At 35.5% G+C, this 19,554-nt stretch overlaps 1 protein-coding gene across 1 annotated transcript; it reads right to left on the bottom strand.

The window, feature by feature from the left end:
- Positions 1-4,625: 4,625 nt before the first annotated feature.
- LOC145575276 (uncharacterized) lies at positions 4,626-7,085 on the bottom strand. The gene is made up of 5 exons (XM_081633163.1): positions 6,780-7,085; positions 6,632-6,674; positions 6,013-6,573; positions 5,615-5,894; positions 4,626-5,301 (listed from the first exon to the last, which is right to left on the bottom strand). The coding sequence occupies exons 1-5, from the start codon at positions 7,083-7,085 to the stop codon at positions 4,626-4,628; spliced, it is 1,866 nt and encodes a 621-aa protein (XP_081489289.1).
- Positions 7,086-19,554: the final 12,469 nt, after the last annotated feature.

Here is a 19,554-nt window from a genome sequence, read left to right as displayed (position 1 = left end):
ATGTTGTTCGGGATACCCTAGTTGATGTTTGCTATCGCTCTGGGATTTCAGCAAGGAAAGAGGTTGACATTGGGTTGTCTGGAGGGAACGACGAGGCCCTCAAACCTGCAGATGTGTTACTTTATTCCTGGGATCGTGGTCGCGATGTCCGTGTAGATTTGACAGGATCTTCTCCTTTGACACAGTCAGGGCTATCTGACTTTATTCCTAGACGGGTTGTGGCCGATGCAGCTCATCGGAAGCGGGTTAAGTATGAGGCTCATTGTCAGGCGATTGGATATGGTTTCATTCCCTTCTCCTTTTTTTCGCTTGGGGAATTAGAGAAGGAAGCCGTGTCATTGCTTACTAGTGTAGGCTTTGCTATAGCTAGAGGAGTGGGGGCCCAGATTGTATCTCGGCTTCCCACTAATTTATTGTAGGTTGTATGCCTTTTATAATAATAATAATAATAATAATAATAATAATAATAATAATAATAATAATAATAATAATAATAATTTGTTGTGAAATATTGGGTGGATACCCTTTATCATTTTTGTATCATCTACAATACTCTAGATCTAGGGTTTATTGTTATCCAAGTAAATCATTATTATATTTATGTATATATATACCCCATGTTCCCATCATATGGAATAAAGATACATATTAATTTTTTCTCAATCTCTCTTATTTTCTTTATTTTATAACTCGTTATCAGTACCAAAACCTAAGTACCTAACCATCTAGATCAAGTTTCCTTCCCCAATAAGTAATTCGATTCTCTGCCAAATATTAATACGAGTGAGCAATGTACATGCTGATGTGCCATTATATATCTATGGAATTATGGAAAGACATTACACGCATTATATGATGTCGTGATGACTATAAATGGGGTATTAGCAAAAAGCAGTTGAATTAAGTTTTATTATTTTAAAGAGTTTGCTAATCAACCCACAACTCCAGAACATCAATGCATCATTCGGGCTACAATTTTGACATCCTATGAGATTATGTGGGAGAGTTGACTACTTGGCATTGTGGGATGAGTTGATTTGGTTTTTGAGACGATAATTAACATTAGTGTTAGACAGAGGGTGAATTTTCTATTCAAAGTATATAAAGAAGGACTGACTAAAATTGTGCTTTATTATATATTAGGAGGGTAAGCAAAATATATGGTTGATTTAACAATAATATCAATGTTTAAATGGAGTGAATTGATATTGGACAAATCTCCAATTAGAGGAAATATAAATCAGCAATACAGACCAATTACGCTATTAAATTACGGTCTAGTGTACAAGAAATCAAACTAGCTGGTACAATAATATGATTGATCAAACCCTAACCACTCTTGATTTTGCTTAACAATCACCTGATGATTCCTTTATGTTGTTGGGTCTCCTAGCTAGGAGCTATATCCAAAACAATTGTCTTCTGCCATATATAGTTCCTTATAACCGTATATTTTGCCCAATTCAGCAATTTTCATGAGAGTTTTTCTTTAGATACCATGGTTTTCTTGATTATTGTTCTATTTTTTTTTTAGGGTTTCTGGACTATATTGCATACTATAAAAACGTTATAATTTCATATATATATGTGATAGATGATAGCAAAGATTTTAATTTGTTTTGAAGAGGCTATGGATCTTGAAAATGCTAGCGACTTTTATAACAATTATGAAATGCTATATATTATACTACTCTGTAGTAGATATTTCAATCAAATAATAATCGTTCATTGATTAAACGGATAATTATGCCACTATAATTTATCTATTTCATGATTTCGCCCCCTTATTTTTAGGGCTATCATTAATTAGCCTTATCGTATAATGTTTTTTTGTTATGTGCATGTCATATGTTCACTAATGATAATCTAAGAAGATTTCAATTACTTGTGATAGGATTTATTATGAATATATCTATCTAAGCTATTTCCTGAATCCGCATTTATAATTTTTATTTGTCATGCCTATGTTTATATAAGTTATATTACATATTATAGATGGCGTATGTTTGGTATATTGGTATATTAATTAAATTCACTTCTAAGGAAAATACAAATTGGGTGATAAGTCTATCTAAGCTAGTTGCTCAAGGAGCCTAACATTGATTAAATTAGTGATTTTGATGAATATGAATTAAACTTTGTGGACTAAATTTTTATGGGAATGCAATGAAGTCTTTGACGATGATCGTAATATGCCGGTACTTTTGAGTGAGATTATTTGAATTTGGGTGATACATAATTTCATTGAATACATGAATATTTGTTTAAAGATATTTGACGTCATTATCAAGAATTAAAATTTATGAGTATGATTTGATTTTTTTGATGATATGTAACATTGTTTCTGATTACCCTTATGAGTGAGATTGCTAATATTTGCATGATGTCATAACCTCCATTAATTGATGTGTGATTCTTTAAATACAATGTCATAACAAAGAATATACAATTTTTAATATTTTGGATATCCAACTCTGGATTAGAATTGATGATTTAATTTTTAGATTATTAGATTTACTCAATCTCAAAAGTACATGAGTATTTATAGAATTTAAAAGATAACAAACTTGTTTGTATGATTTTTTTTTTTTTTATTTTTTTTTTATTTATAACTCATTTAAAAGTTCATAAGAATATCTATTTGTACAAGAAATAGAGTAATGAGATAAAGAAATTAATCGTGAGATTGTGAGCAACTTGCTTGAAAAATGTATTTATTATGCCCATAGCTTTAAGAATTTTCAATATAAAGATTAATATAATTGGGCAAGAGTTACGAGTAAGAGTTTATAAGAATAATTTTATTATGCTAGATACATGCATTGCTAAAAGAAATTATGCTTTAAAATGTGGAAGAAATTTAAAGGTTGTTGGATTCATTTTATGCCCCCATATGCAAGGATTAGGGGTAGATTGTATGTATTCCATTAAATCATGTAATCCTTGCACATAAATAATAAAATATATTGATGGTCAGTTTGGGACATACGTTAACTTAAATATCATTGATTTATTTAATAGAAGTGACCACATGTTAATTAAACATTTCGAAATGATACCATCCTGAAGATGAATCAATATGTTCAAAAGATAAATAAGTATCTTTGAAAAGGAAAGAAGTCACCATTGACAATGACAAAGTTGACAAAGTGATAAATCCTGTTACATTTCTAGAATACATTACTTTTAGTGAAATTTATATGTTCCATAAATTATTATATAAAAGACTCCAAAAGAGTTTAAAATGTCCAACAAGCTTAGAATATATCAAGATTGTGAGTAGAGTATGAGTTAATATTGGATAAAATTCAGTTGATTGTCTTGCCAATAGTATAAGAAACACATGTTGGTGTTCTATTATCACATCATATTCATGACCATACATAAAGTAAGTTTAATATAAAGCAGTGGCGGATCAAGGAATTGGACCTAGGGGGTTCGAATTTCATCAAACACCCGATATCCAAATGCACAGATATAAATTAGGTATTCAAGTATAAAATAGAGTGTTCAAATAAATACCAATACACAAGTACACCACAAAATAAGTCCAAATTTCAATAAAATTGCAAAATAAAATGATCCAACACAATAATACATAACTTTGATTAATTATCAAAATACAATACATTAAAAAGATGCAAATTACAAAAGCATTCTTCGAGTTTTTATACGATAACACATCTACTGCCCAATCATTCATTTAAGTTAACAATTCAACAAAAGTTATAAAACAATCAACATATTAACAATTAAGAAATTGAAAAACTCAAAAGCAGACTAACACTTAATAGAAAAAAGATTAACAATCTAAATTTAAACAAGTACAAATTTCAAAACATATTAAAATACTTAAGAAACTTTAAAAAAAAAAATCGAGAGAAGAAAGAGAACGGAAGTTACAGAACTGAGAAAAGAAAGAGAACAAAAGTTATAGTGTACGGGGAAAAAAAGGAGAAAATTAAAAAAAAAAAAAAACTTTTGTCCTACCAAACTCACCCTAGACCTAGAGTCCAACTCTGGACTAACCTATTCAATTGAGCTACAACCCTTATGTTGTACAAATTTGTTTCAAATATTATTTATATAGTTTTTTTTTTTTTTTTTTTTTTTTTTTTTTTTTTTTTTAATAAAATTCCTATTTTTTTTTTCCGATCTAACGGGGTTCAGTTGGACCCCCATTGGATCCGCCACTGATATAAAGTGATTACTAGTGTTTAAAAACTGACTAGAGTTCAAATTTAGAGCTGTGATGGGATGTGATAATTAAAAATAGGTCATCTGGGTTTAATAATTACCCGTCACAGAAACTTGAACTTTCACTTGATATGAAAGAAATAATGTGCTGACACTCTCTCATGTTATATATGAAATGAATTGAATGACAAGACGACATAACGCTGAGATTAAGCTATATTTAGAATGTGATTTGATTCTTTGTTTTGAAGAAATTTTATCAAGAGATTATTTGCTAGTTTTGAACAATTTTGCATGTGAACCAGTAATAAGCTAAGTGGCTAGAAGCTCACTAAAACAACTTGTATGTATAGAGATTTTGAGTAACATTTTATTTTATTTTATTTTATTTCATTTTTTTTTGTTTAAACCACCTGCGAATAAATATATTAATAAAGATCAATTTCCGCCAAAGTTGAGATACTTTGAGGAAAATGACCTAAGAAAACAAACTCATTACAACCTTTAGAGTCCCACCTAGCCACGTTGTGTGCTAAATTATTACCTGCACGCTTAACATGAGAAATCGAAAAAGCAACTAAACTTTGAGAAAGAGCACTAATGTCATCAATAATAAGGGAAAAAGGAGTAAAATTGCCAGCCTTCTTCTTGATCCCATTCACGAACCTTGAGGCATCACTCTCCAATATCACAGCATCATAGCCTAGCCTAGCAGCCAACTGTAGCCCATAACGGCATGCTGCAGCTTCAACCATAGTAGAGTCCCACCCAGCACACTCTTTACGCACAGCCGCAGCCAGCAACCACCTTGCTTCATCTCTAAACACAACCCCTAAACCAGTCACACTCCCACAGTGAGCAACACAATTAATTTTCACCATCCCCGAGCATGGCTTAACCCATGAGGAAGCAGATGGCAGAATCGGAACACCATACCCCACGAACACCTTTTTCACATACTCACCATACTCAACAACTGATTTCAACGGGTTAGAAGCAACACTCACTGAGCATACACTCGCATTATAAAAAATAATCTGGTTACGGCACCACCATGCAGCCCAAGCAAGTGTGACTAACTTTAGCAGCTCCTCACTATTGTACCTTCGAAGCAAACCACAACAGCCTTAAGCTAAGGCACGAAGATGGAGCTTGAGAGATTAAGGGGGAAATACACTTGCGTTCCAAATGCTATCAACTACACTACACTCAAATATGGCATGTATCACCGATTCATCCCCGTTCCCACAAATCAAACAAGACTTATTCTCAACCATATGACGAAAATGTAGCCTTTCCTTCACCGCGAGAAAACCTTTGCACGCCCTCCACGAAAAATGGGCCAATTTAGGAGGAACCTTTAACCCCCAAATCAGCTTCCATACATCTTATAACCCCCTACTTACCCAACCAATACCCCAAGCGCACCGAGTATTCACCTTCCTTGAACAGCCACCAAAACATCACATCTTTCATAGGTCGATAGGATAAGGGAATCGATAAAATTAACACTTTGTCAATGGCATTAAAATTATCACTAATTACATCCTCACGCCACATTATTGTCTCATGATCAATTAACTCACAAACTCGCAGCCCCATATTGCTACTGCTTAAAGGAGTCGGCACACACACGGAAGAGTTCCTAGGTAGCCACGCCGAGTCCCACACCGTAATGTTGCTACCATTCCCAACCCCTCCATTTCAAACCCCAAATACTTCTCCAAATATAACTCGGATCAAAGCCCCGACAAGCCTCCAATACATCACAATTCTTAAAGTATCTTGCTTTTTAAATAGAATGTAGGAGAGTACCTTGATAATGGTGGAGCCGCCAACATTGTTTTGCCAGTAGAGCTTGATTGAAGCACCGGAGGTCGCGGAAACCCATACCACCAAGACTTTTCGACTTACACAAGTCCTCCCATTTTTGCCAATGCAATTTCTTCCTCGATGCCGAAGACCCCCACCAAAAACGAGCAAAAACAGAGTGAAATTCATCAATAATTCCATCGAAAATCTTCAAAATGCTCATCATATAAGTCGGGATCGCTTGGGCTACGAATTTTATCAATACTTCTTTATCGGGCATTGACAATAACTTCTCCTTCCACCCCCGCAATTTATTCCAGAGACGTTCTTTAAGGCCTGCAAAAATAGCTCTTTTGGATCTGTCAATTATCGTCGGCAAACCAAGATATTTCTCGTGCTTTTCCACTTCCCGTACTCCTAAAGTGTCCACAATTTCCTTCCGACGATTGGTGCAAACTTTTTTAATAAAGGCAACTTCAGTTTTGTTTAGATTAATTTTCTGGTCTGAAGCTCTCTCATACTTGCTAATAATATTAGCTATCACAGAGCGCTCTTGAGTATTAGCTTTAGCAAAAAGAATATTGTCGTCTGCAAAGAATAAATGTGACACCCGGGGGGGCACCTCTACAAATCATGGCACCATGAATAAGCCCAGCTTCTGCCGCCTTATTGATCAAACAAGAAAAAGCTTCAGCACATAATAAGAACAAACATGGGAAAATCGGATCAACTTGTCAGAGGCCTCTAGAAGGAATAACCGACCCTGAAACCTGCCCATTTATTTTAAATGCAAACTGGACGCTCTGCAAGCAACTCATAATCCTTCCAACCCACGCCATGGAAAATCCCATCTTACACATAACCTTTTCTAGGAAGACCCACTCCACCTGATCATAAGCCTTACTCATATCAAGCTTCAAAGAAATACTACCATCCTTCCCTTCTCCACCTCTTTTCATAGCATGAAAAATTTTGAAAGCCGCAAGAGCATTGTCGGAAATTAAACGACCCGGAATAAACGCACTCTGATTAAGGGAGATCACCTTATCCAAAGTACCCTTTAATTTATTAGCCATCGTTTTCGAGACAATTTTATATATCACATTACAACAGCTAATGGGTCTAAATTCCGAAAGTTGAGTAAGGTCATCACACTTTAGAATAAGAATAGTGCAAGTATGATAAATTCACATCACCCCTCCACCCCCCTTTCACAAAAGCTATGATATCAGGACCAACAATATTAAATTATTTGGCGAATTAGAAGATCACCATATAGTGGTGTAGGGAATATTTCAAGCATCCCACATTTGAGCCCCACTGTGATCATACACTTAAGCATGGTTGCGTCCAAAGGGAAGGAAGCTAGAGTAAAAGTGTCGCCAACAAGTTTTAGGAACTTGTAAACCGTTCACAGGGTGAAGGTTACACCCCTTAACGATCCATGAGATCGTTAACTCCAATAGGTCTGGAACCATGATAGGATATTCGGGGATAAAGGTACAAATCCAACCTAAAAGAGATTGAACCTGCCCTAAAAGGCCTCTACTTTATTCTTCTCGTATTCATGTGCGCTTTCTAACTAACATGCAATCAATAGGTTAACCCTAAACCTGTTTAATCTATGTTGGTTGAATATTAATGCACAAACAAACCTATTATTGGCTATCACTTGAATTATAATCATATTAGCCTAAACAAGATTATTAATTATCTTATTAAGCGTGATTACAAGTACAAATTCCCTTTAAACATGCATACAAGGCGTGATCAAGCAATAACAATACATATCAAGAAACAATAAATTGACAACAATCATCATCATCATATTAATAATAATAATCTCAATCTCAAAGCAATAATAATAATACCAAAATCCTAGGCATGATACTAACAAGATTAATAACAAACCCTAGCATGTCACTAAACATTAAAGATCAAATCTTCATCCCTAACATAATACTAACATGATATAATAAAGAATAGGAAGCATCATACTTGACATTAGAAATCTTAGTTAGTACCCTAAACATGATACTAGGAAGCAATAAAACATCCTAACATGATACTAGGAATTAAAATAATCAAAGCATGATTTCTATATCAAAAGAATAACAATTAAATTACTTACTTGGATACCTCGTATCTCTTTCTAATAACAAAATACATGCGTTAGTAACTTCAAGGAAAATATTAAACAAAAAATTATATAAAATAATTGAAATAGGGATTTGGGATCAAACCCTCAGAAATTGTCAACCTTTCACGTCCAGGGCGAAGGTAACTTCGAACTTGGCTAGGTGTGTCCAGAACTAATGTATGCGGAATTTTGTAAAAGGGAGGTTTAGAAAAAGAATAGAGAGAAGAAGCTTCTAGCTTTTAGCGAGAGAAGATAGATGATTGGTGATAATTGTTGATGATTGTTGACGGAGGTCTAGGAACCTAATTTATAGAAAAAATAGTCCGGAAACAAATCAAGTCCTACTCGGAATAAAACTGGCTGGCGACAGACGTCAGCGCCAGGCGACAGGATAAGCGCCAGGCGACAGACATTAGCGCCTGGCGACAGACATTATCGTTTGGCACTAATTAAAAGATAAAACGCGCTTTGTACGGAATCCTCTTCTTAATATGATTAAGCAGAAAATTCCGTGTTTATCAAATTAAAATCAAGTTTATCATAAAACACCTATTTTATTCCAAAGAAAACTCTTTAAAAATATAATTATTAATCCTAATATTATTAGAATTTAAAAGAACCTTCTAGATATTCTAGAAGATTAAAATCAATCCTAATAACTTTAGGAATAATAATTAATAGGCCCTCCTCTAGATCATTAGGACACATATAAATTCATTTTGGGCCAAATCTAATTTAATCCATAACTTCCTCATTATTTATCGGAATTGGGCTTATAATATGTCGTTGGAAATCTCTTTTCGAGCCCAATCCAACTACACTATTATTGGACCCTTATTATGGAGTGAACTAAATTGGATTGACTACTTTCATAAATAGAGTGTAAGAAGAAATATTTTCAAAAACAGAAAGAGAGATATTTTAATAAAAACAACCACATTACTAGACTTTTCACACTTTTACCTCATTCGATAATCAAGCAATGTGAAAGGTATTCATCATTGGGTTTGGTTTTGGGGAGACACATTTGGGTGTCTACAGAAGCCCCCACTTTGACTAAGTTTGGAGAAACACAAGTTTCGAAAACAAAAGTCAAAGTAGCAATAGGGATGGAGAATGATTCAAAGCGTTCTGCGACCCTAAATCATTCTTGTAACACTGATACCTGCAAACTAGCATTAGTTAAAATAGATAAAAGAGTTAAGAAACGCGTATCTTGCACCGTCGAGCACACGTGATATGTCTATTTTATATAGTATTTTACCCCGTCCCTTGGTTTTAATTGGTAGTGTTTTTGGCTCTTTAGAGCCACTTTTATTACTAATTTGTGTTTTATAGTGTTTTCGTAGTTTTGGTTGAGTTTTGTAGGGATTTGCACTTTTGGAGCATTTTTCCGGGATTTTATGGAGTGACTATGAGCATTGGAGGAGCACGACCACTTTTCATATCCCAAGGCTGGTTAGAGTCATCGAGCCGGTGATTAAGGGCTCGACATATGAGATACCGAGCATTAGACACCGAGTATTCAAGTCCCAAAGTGGAAATTTGGAGTGGGCTAAGAAGTGAAGCCCAATCCAAGTCCAAGCATTCTCGATCGGGCGGCTGCCCAGAATCAGAGGGCGAGGAAAAAGGCGGGCCCGATCGGGCGCATGTTTCTGGAGGGAGATTAGGCGTTGTTTTACTTTGTTTTAACTTAGGATTTTCTAGCTTAGTATAAGTATGCTTTTGTTAAGCGAGTATAGGACGACTACTGACTCTCTTTCTCTCTCTAACTTTTCTCTCTCTATCCCCTTAATTAAACTCTTAGTATTATTTTCTCTCTCTACAACTCTTGGTTTTAATTCAATCCTTTATTTCCGTCAACTTTGGTAACGATTTCTTCTCTATTATTTTCAGTATTTTAGTTTCTTTAATTCAGCATGTCTTGTTTATTTGCTTCGATTAGTTTATATTTAATTATGTGTGACTAGTTTTCTTTCTAGGGTTTGTGGGGATCCATAAATAATATGAAGGGGTGATTTATTGTTGTTGATTGTCAATGCTTAATTAATTTCCTATTGATGGATTTAATGCTATGCAACTAGATTTGCGTAGGTCTTTTATGTATGAGTTTAGAAATATTGATTTGAGATTCAAGAGATGAGAATTGATATTTAGGTTTAGTTTCAATAGGCAGATTAATTTATAAATGGTTAAGTCGAGATTCGAGCGATGAGGTTTAATACCGGTAGATTAATTCTGTGATTGTAATACGTAGCGAAAGCCCTTTATGATCTGATTAATTGATGCATTGATGATTGATTATTATGTTTTACCCTGGAATGTTATTTATTGGTGAACCTATGCCCTAGGCCTTTATTCCTTGATTTTCTCTACCCTTAATCTTAGTAGTTTAGTTTCCCTTTGATTATATTATTTTGTTACTTAATAATTTAGATTGCTTTGATTAATTAGGAATAGAAAGACTCGTTTCCCTGTGGATTCGACCCTACTTCCCTATCTGCATTAGTTAGAGGATTTAGGAATTACTTTTGATTGGGTGATACGACTTTAGCCTATCAACACGTCTCTAGAGTAACCGATTTTTGTCTGACGATCTTCCTTAAGCTAGGGGACATCACCTGAAGACTTCTCTGCTTGTAGCTGCCTTCAATTTCTTTTGTGATAGTCTTCCACATCTTAGGGAACACCATCGAAGATAACTCCGCTTGTAGCCATCTTCAGTTTTACTGCTGTGACGTCCTTCCTTGTCTTGGGAATTCTATCGTGAACCACCACGTCTCGAGCGATCCATTGAACGACAATCTTCCACGCCTTGGGAATTCTACAACAAACCACCACGTCTTGAGCGATTCACTGAATAATGGTCTTCCACGCCTTGGGGATTTTTATCATGAGATTCTGCGCCTCGAGCAACTCATAAATAAACAATGACAAATTTCCTTGCCTCGGGTAACATGTCGTAGACTCCTTCGTCTTGAGCAGTCTTCAGAATGATGATTTTCCTTGCCTTGGGAAGTCTAATAGTATAACAGTTTCCACGCCTTGAGAATCCTGTCATGAGCTCCTACACCTTGAGTAACTCTTGAGTGAAATTCCGCTAAGTACCCACGCCTTGGGATGCGATCACCAACATCTACGGCTCGGGAAGTTTGCATCAATCGACAATTTTTCTCCGTCTTGGGAAAACTTGTCCAATAATTATGAGTCTCTTCGTCTTGAGAAACTTGCTATGTGAGCCGTCCGTGCCTTAGGACATAATCAATTTTTGTTGAATCAAAGTTGTTTTATTTGACAACCTCCACATCTTGGGGAGCGCCGTCCAAGATTGCTTCGTCCTGAACTATCTTTTCCAAATAGGGTGACAACTTTTGCATCCTAGGGAATGTTGTCAAAGACCACTACGCATTGAGCCGTCTTGTTCAAATTTTCTCATCTCCTCGCCTTGGAAGTAATAACTTTGCATGTCTTTGAAAATTTGCGTTTACTGTCTTAGATCTTTGTAAAGATCACTTGCATATATGTTTTGGACTGCAAGACTTTGCTTATGTTTTCCTTAGGTTTGACCTAAGGTTTGTTGTGGTTGACATTATGATTGCTTTGGCTTGAGGTTGACTCAAGATGATTGACACGTGTGTTAGACTCAACTCGATGTGATATGACATAACATGACTCAATGTACATGACTCGTGCGCATTGTATTGTGATGTGCTTGACTCAAAATGCAGAAAAGAAAAAATTTTCCGTCATTTTTGTAGAGGGTACCGACTTTCTCCTGAAAAAGAAAGACGCAAAAAAGAATCAAAGCAAGTGTTTGAGGTGCATGTTGAATGAGCTTAGTCAAATGCATGTATTAATGGTGTATCTCATAGTGCAAAGGATTAGTTCATCCTAGGCTATCTCGATTGTGGACTCGATGATGCAAGTATTTAGGTAACTTAGGCACGGAGGCTAAGCACTTCATACTTTGTGATGCAATGATGAGTGATTTTGATATGAGTGATGAAGGACTCTAAGATGACGAGGCATGCTTCAACGTCGTGTTGAGATTTCATGACAAAAGGTTCCTAAGGGGAGAATTATTTGTATATATATTTGTGATGTGTGTGAAAGTGACACTAAAGCTAGGCTGCAGAGGCTAAGGTGTGGAAAAATATATATATTTTTTAAAAGAGTCAAATAATGGTGACTCTTAGGCTAGGTAAGCTAATAATGTAGGGATCAAGCCCCCAAGTCTAGCTCTAAATGGATATGATGAGCATAGGAGATCCCTTGATATGATCATGCATGAATGTGTATATGAATGAATGCATTTTATTACAGCCGCACCTCGATGTGAGGTTGCCTACGTATCCGTTAGGAATCAGGCCGAACGTAGCTCTAGCCGAACCTCGCACAAGTGTGTGTATACCTCAAAGAGGTCTTTTAAGGGTTGTAACGTGGTTACGCTAAAGGTTGAAGAAGAAGGGGATAAAGGCTCAATAACCTAGATAAGCCCCCAAGGTGTGCAACCTTGCTTTTGAAATCTTTATACTTTTATGCTTGTGATTTCTCACTTTTGAACTCTTTTTCATTTATTATTTTTTTTGCTCTCTTTTATCTTTTTCTTCGTTTTTTCTTTTGCATTTTTATTTTGACAAGTGTGGGCAATCCCAATCATGCGGTCTATCACTCACTTGGCATTCATGTTTCTCAGGCACGGTACCAAGCATTCGATAAGAAACACAATCTGAGACGTGTTCATATCAAAGACATGTTCATGTCAATGACATTGGAACACTTGCCCTTCTGTACACTTTTATTGCTATTTGCTTTTTTGAATTTTTGAGTTCTATGTAAAATCACTCAAGCTTTCGTATTTTGAAATTGCATAAATTGCACACCATCCCATCCCAAGGTTAGATAGATGTGGGTTGAAAAAATAAAGGTCTATCGTTAGACGAGGCTCAAAGTGGTTTGTCAAGAAAATGATTGTATATTTGAAGAGTGAAAGGTGATATGATGTGGCTACAAGGGGTGCCTCAAATCATTAGTATACCTTGTGCTTAGCTCGGCGTTTTTTTTTTTTTTTTTTTTTTTTTTTTTTTTTTTTAATGAAATGCAATACGATGATTATATGCAAGAAAATAAATGCTCATTTTATTAAAAGGTAAAAAGGAAGAAACCTACAAAACAAGATCTAAGGAAAATAAAGGTGCCTATGCTAGATTTATTGGGGAAAGGATGAATAACAGAAATAAAAAAGAGGTCATGAAATCTTGTCATTGAAGCTCGCCTCGTGTCTTGTGTTTATCATCACTCAGTCTTCTTGCTAGCTGGAGGTATGGGAAGCTTGTTATTATCGATCAAATGTTAGATGGCCTCTTTTAGCTTCCAACAACTCTCAGTATTATGTCCCTTACCTTGATGGTACTTGCAATGAGCGTCAGCTTTCCAATTGGGTGACCTATTTTCGGGTGTTGGATCTTGAAGGGGTTCAATAGGAGCGATGAGTCCTTTGGCATGGAGTCGATCAAAAGCGGTATCGTAGTTCATCCCAATGGGGATGAACTCTTTCTTTAGCTGTTTCTTAGATCTCTTACTATCCATGGCTAGGACTTCATTGAGGTCAAAGGTACTAACATTGTTACTAGAGTGGGCGTTTTCAGAAGAAGAAGGATTGTCGTTCTTCTTTCCTTTCCAGCCACTGTTGCTGCTATTGTTAGTAGCTTTTTGTTTTGCAAGGTCATCTTCGATTTCAATACCTATGTCGTAGACGGCCTTAAAAGTATTCAAATTATGTTGATATTTCAAATGCTTCGAATACTTATCTTGAAGATTCTTAATGAACATCCTTACGGACTCTTTTTCAGCAGGGACTTCAATCATATTAGCGGAAGTTTCTTTCCACTTGTTGAAGAAGGAGGTAAACCCTTCGTTTTATTTTTGCTTTAGCATCTTAAGTTGTCTATGGTCTGTTTCAACTTGAATGTTGCTCTTATATCTATCAATGAAAGCGTTTATTATTCCATCCTAAGTAGAGGTTTTTTCTTTGTCAAGGGAAAAGAACCATTGTTGACAAACAGTTTCAAGAGATAAAGAAAAAAAATGAATGAAAGTCTTTCCTATCAATCCTTTTAATATTCATTATGGTCTCGAAAGCCCTTAGGTGGAAATAAGGATTGTCTGTCGCCTTAAACCTAGGGATGTTATTAGCATTGAACTTCTGCGGAAGAAGTTCCTTGTCCACTAAGACCCCTTGTGAGCTAATGCCCTGGAATCTATAGTCATTGGATATTTTGCTCAAGCTTTCTTGCATGAGCTCCATTTGTTGTTGCTTCACAGGGTCATTGATTTGAAGAGCCATAGCCTTCATCAATTCAGTTAAGTTGGCCATGTCCTTCCTAAGTTCATTGACTTCTTCCTAAGACGCCATTATCTTCTTAGCTTTTATTTTCCGACTAATTGGTTTATCAAAAAGTAGTACTTGAACAAAGGTGTTGTCCTTGATTAATCTCCCTTCTCTCCTTGACCAAGTGCCGTGAAAAGGGAAGTTATGGATACTTTTTGTTAATTATTTGACTCTAACTCTATTCAACATGTAGTAGATGGAAGGAGGTAGGAAGAATGAAGGTTGTGATATGGAGAAAGCATGTGGAGAATGGAAAGACGATGTAGATGGAGAGATATGTAAGAATTAGGAATAGAATGTACCCCCAACTCAAATGATGGAAAAACCGATTCATGCATGAACCTAAGCCATGGTCATGGTGACATATTCACAAAGTGTATGCTAAGACTAGTGAGTGTGAGTGACATGCTTTGACTTTTATGTGAGACCATGGGACTATGTGCTTAGACTCAATTAAAAACATGACTACTGTCATTAATAGACTGGTTAAACTGATTAAGTAAACTAATTGATTAGACTTATCGTGAAGACTCGAGCAAAAACATGGACTGTCGCCAACGCTAAGGACCAGCACCAGATGACAACATTGTCGCCTGGAGCTAATCACTAGCGCGTGGCGCTACAGTCCAAACCTCCGCGCCATTGCTAGAACATTGGTCTGGGGCTGTTTCCAATATTTTTACTTCAAAGGGACAAGCCTAAAGTCGTACTAAGTCAAGTTTGATCAATTTATTTAGACTTTAACCATTTTTATTAATTAATTAATTTAGCAAAGTCCTTTAGCCATTAATTAGTTCATTTAAAATCATTCACAAGTCAAACAAACGGTTATGCACAAGCAAATAATGCACAAATAGTCACAACATAATGCAATGAGTTTGCAACCTAACCATGGCTCTAGTTCTCTAAAGTTCAGGATATGGGTTAGTCAAAGGGGGTCCATGGTTATGAGTCCAGATGCACTGCGCTGAAGCCTTACCTTTGGCAGGGTTGGCGCGAGTGGATGGGACCTCACGAGTTAAACTCGCTTCCACGGTTTGGTGAATTCAACAAACTCGGATGTACCCTTCGTTGCCAAGAGCGTTCGATTGGGTAGATGAAGCGTGAATCCCCAGAGGGTTATGGCCATATGTAGAACACATATGGGTTTAGAAAAAAGGGAAAAACTCAATCAGGAAGTAAAACCGAGCAAACAGTACTAAAAACTAGTCAAAACAAGAAGGTGGATTTCTGGCTCGGTATTGGAAAATTCAGCGCGAGATAACAGTGCCTGTCGCCAGACGACAATTATTGTCGCTTGGCGACAGAGCCATCGCTTGGCGATGGCGCTGTTTTCTCAGCGCTAATTCCTACATGTCTCGGCAGCTTTCTGTTCTTGAATTTTCCAGTTTTTTTCGCAGCGTTATTTCGACTTTAGTTGTGAAAGATATTTCCTTAATTTCCTACGTGTAAAAATCCTTTGTTTTTGACGCATTACGGATGGTCTTTCCAATGCGGACATTTTTATGCTATGCCAATAATGTTAATCAAAATTATGCACATGAAATACTTAGAACTTTTCGAGTCTCATCCACTCATTCTAAATTATTGCCAAAATAAATTTTAGGAATTAAAATAGAAATCCTCCCCAGTGGAGTCGCCAAAAAACTGTAGGGAATATTTCAAACATCCCACACTTGAGCCCCACTATGATCATACACTTAAGCATGGTGGCGTCCAAAGGGAAGAAAGTTAGAGTAAAAGAGTCGCCAACAAGTTTTAGGAACTTGTAAACCGTTCACAAGGTGAAGGTTACACCCCTTAACGATCCATGAGATCGTTAACTCCAATAGGTCTGGAACCATGATAGGATATTCGGGGATAAAGGTACATATCCAACCTAAAAGAAATTGAACCTGCCCTAAAAAGGCCTCTACTTTATTCTTCTCGTATTCATGTGCGCTTTCTGACTAACATGCAATCAATACGTTAACCTTAAACCTGTTTAATCTATGTTGGTTGAATATTAATGCACAAACAAACCTATTATTTCCGATCACTTGAATTATAATCATATTAGCCTAAACTAGATTATTAATTATCTTATTAAGCGTGATTACAAGTACAAATTCCCTTTAAACATGCATAAAAGGCGTGATCAAGCAATAACAATACATATCTAGCAACAATAAATTGACAACAATCATCATCATCATATTAATAATAATAATAATCTCAATCTCAAAGCAATACTAATAATAGCAAGATCCTAGGCATGATACTAACAAGATTAATAACAAACCCTAGCATGTCATTAAACATTAAAGATCAAATTTTCATCCCTAACATAATACTAACATGATATAAGAAAGAATAGGAAGCATCATACTTGACATTAGAAATCTTAGTTAATACCGTAAACATGATACTAGGAAGCAATAAAACATCCTAACATGATACTAGGAATCAAAATAATCAAAGCATGATTTCTATATCAAAAGAATAACAATTAAATTACTTACTTGGATACCTCGTATCTCTTTCTAATAACAAAATACACTCGTTAGTAACTGTAGGGAATATTTCAAGCATTACGATAACCCCAAACTTGAACCCCACTGTGATCATACACTAAAGTACGGTGGCGTTCCAAAGGGAAAGACAAAGAGCAAAAAGAGTCGCCAACAAGTTTTAGGAACTTGTAAACCCAAAAGACAATCCAAAAGGACCATCAACTACTCCATAAGGTCTTGAACCAAACAGGGTCCGGGGATGAAGGTACGAATCCAATCTACAAAAGAAAGGACCCGCCCTATAAAATAGGCCTCTACTTTGTTCTGCTCGTATTCATGTGCGCTTTTCGAATAACATACAAACATTATATTAATCCTACCCTGTTTATCTATGTTGGTTGAAATTAATGCACAAATAATACTATTATTGGCGATCACTTGAGTTAAAATCACATTAGCCTAAACCAAATTAATAATTATCTTATTAAGCGTGATTTCAAGTACAAATTCCCTTTAACAATTATAAAAGGTGTGATCAAGAAATAACAATAAAATATATCAAGCAACATAATAATAAATCAATAACGATGATAATAGCATGATAAGGCATAATAAAGCTTAATAAAAATAGCAAGATCCTAGGCATGATACTAACAAGATTAATAACGAATCCTAGCATGTCACTAAACAATAAAGATCCAAGCTTTAAACCTAACATGGTACTAACATGATATTAGAAAGCATAAAGGCACCCTAAACATGATACTAGAAAGCATAAAATAACATCCTAACATGATACTAGGAATATTAAACAATAATAAACATGCTTTCTACATTGAAAGAGAGTAATAAGATTACATACTTTGAAGCCTTGTATCTCTTTCTAATAACAAAATACACAAGTTAGTAAACTTCAATGAAAATAATAAACAATAATTAAAGAATCAAAGAATTAAATTATAATCAAATTAAATAAAGTTTTGACTAGTTTTGGACCAAACCCTCAGAAATTATCAACCTTGCACGTCTAGGGCGAAGGCAACTTCGAACTTGGCTAAGAGACTCTAAGTCTTGTGAATGCGGAATATTTTTTGTAAAAAAGCTAGTTTAGAAAGAGAGAGAAAGAAAAGAATTAAGCTATATTGCTTAGAGAGAGAATAGAGAAAATTGAGAAAGAATTGATGATTGTGAAGGATGTTTGTAGATGATTATTGAAAACAGGGATTCGGACGCTATTTATAATGAAAATAATCCGGAAAAACATAGAATTTGATAAGGAATAAAACTCCACGCTGTCGCCAGGAATTAACTCTGTCGCGACGCGACAGGGTCTGTCGCGCGGCGACAGGGTCTGTCGCGCGGCGACAGACTTGTCGTTCGGCGACAGCCTGTATTAGCGCGTTTTTCTTCACGCAGAATTCGATCTTTAATCAACTTGATCTACGGAATCCGTACAGAAGATAAAATATATTTTTAAGATAATAAAACCATATTTTATTCCAAATAAAAATCTTTTTTAAAAATAATTAATTATTAAATCTAACAATATTAGAATTAAAAGGAACTTTCTAGAAACTTCTAGAAAACTATAATTAATCCTAATAATTTTAGGAATAATAATTAATATTGGGCCCTCCTCTAGATCATTGGGCCGTATTAAAATAAATAACCGGGCCCAATTTAGTATTTTGGCCATAACTTCCTCAATATTCATCGGAATCGGGCTTATAATATATCGTTGGAAAGGTCTCTTCGAGCCCCATCCAACTACACCATTATTGGACCCTTATCATGGACCAAAATAAACTGAAACGGACGTTTTCAAATAAATAAAGTCATTTTCAAAACAGAGAGAAAAGAAATTTAATTAAAACTAAACCGCAACACTTGGCTTTCAAATCACTTCCACCTAATTCGATAATAACACAACGTGCAAGGCATTCATCACTGGGTTTGGTTTTGGGGAGACACAAATGGGTGTCTACAGTAACTTCAAGGAAAATATTAAACAAAAAATTAAATAAAATAATTGAAATAGGGATTTGGGATCAAACCCTCAGAAATTATCAACATTTCACGTCTAGGGCGAAGGTAACTTCGAACTTGGATAGGTGTGTCGAGAACTAATGTATGCGGAATTTTGTAAAAGGGAAGTTTTAGAAAAAGAATAGAGAGAAGAAGATTCTAGCTTTTAGAGAGAGAAGAGAGATGATTGGTGATAATTGTTGATGATTGTTGACGGAGGTCTAGGACCAAAATTTATAGAAAAAATAGTCCGGAAACAAATCAAGTCCTACTCGGAATAAAACTAGCATCTGTCGCAAAGCGACAGGATTAGCACCAAGCGACAGACATTAGCGCTTGGCGACGGACATTATCGTTTGGCGCTAATTAAAAGGTAAAACGCGCTTTGTACGGAATCCTCTTCTTAATATGATTAAGCAGCAAATTCCGTGTTTATCAAATTAAAATCAGGTTTATCATAAAACACCTATTTTATTCCAAATTAACTATTTAAAAAT

Source organism: Chenopodium album, chromosome 13 (genome assembly GCF_948465745.1).
Source record: "Chenopodium album chromosome 13, dcCheAlbu1.1, whole genome shotgun sequence".
NCBI classification, from domain to species: domain Eukaryota; kingdom Viridiplantae; phylum Streptophyta; class Magnoliopsida; order Caryophyllales; family Amaranthaceae; genus Chenopodium; species Chenopodium album.
This window is presented reverse-complemented; position numbering and strand designations above follow the sequence as displayed.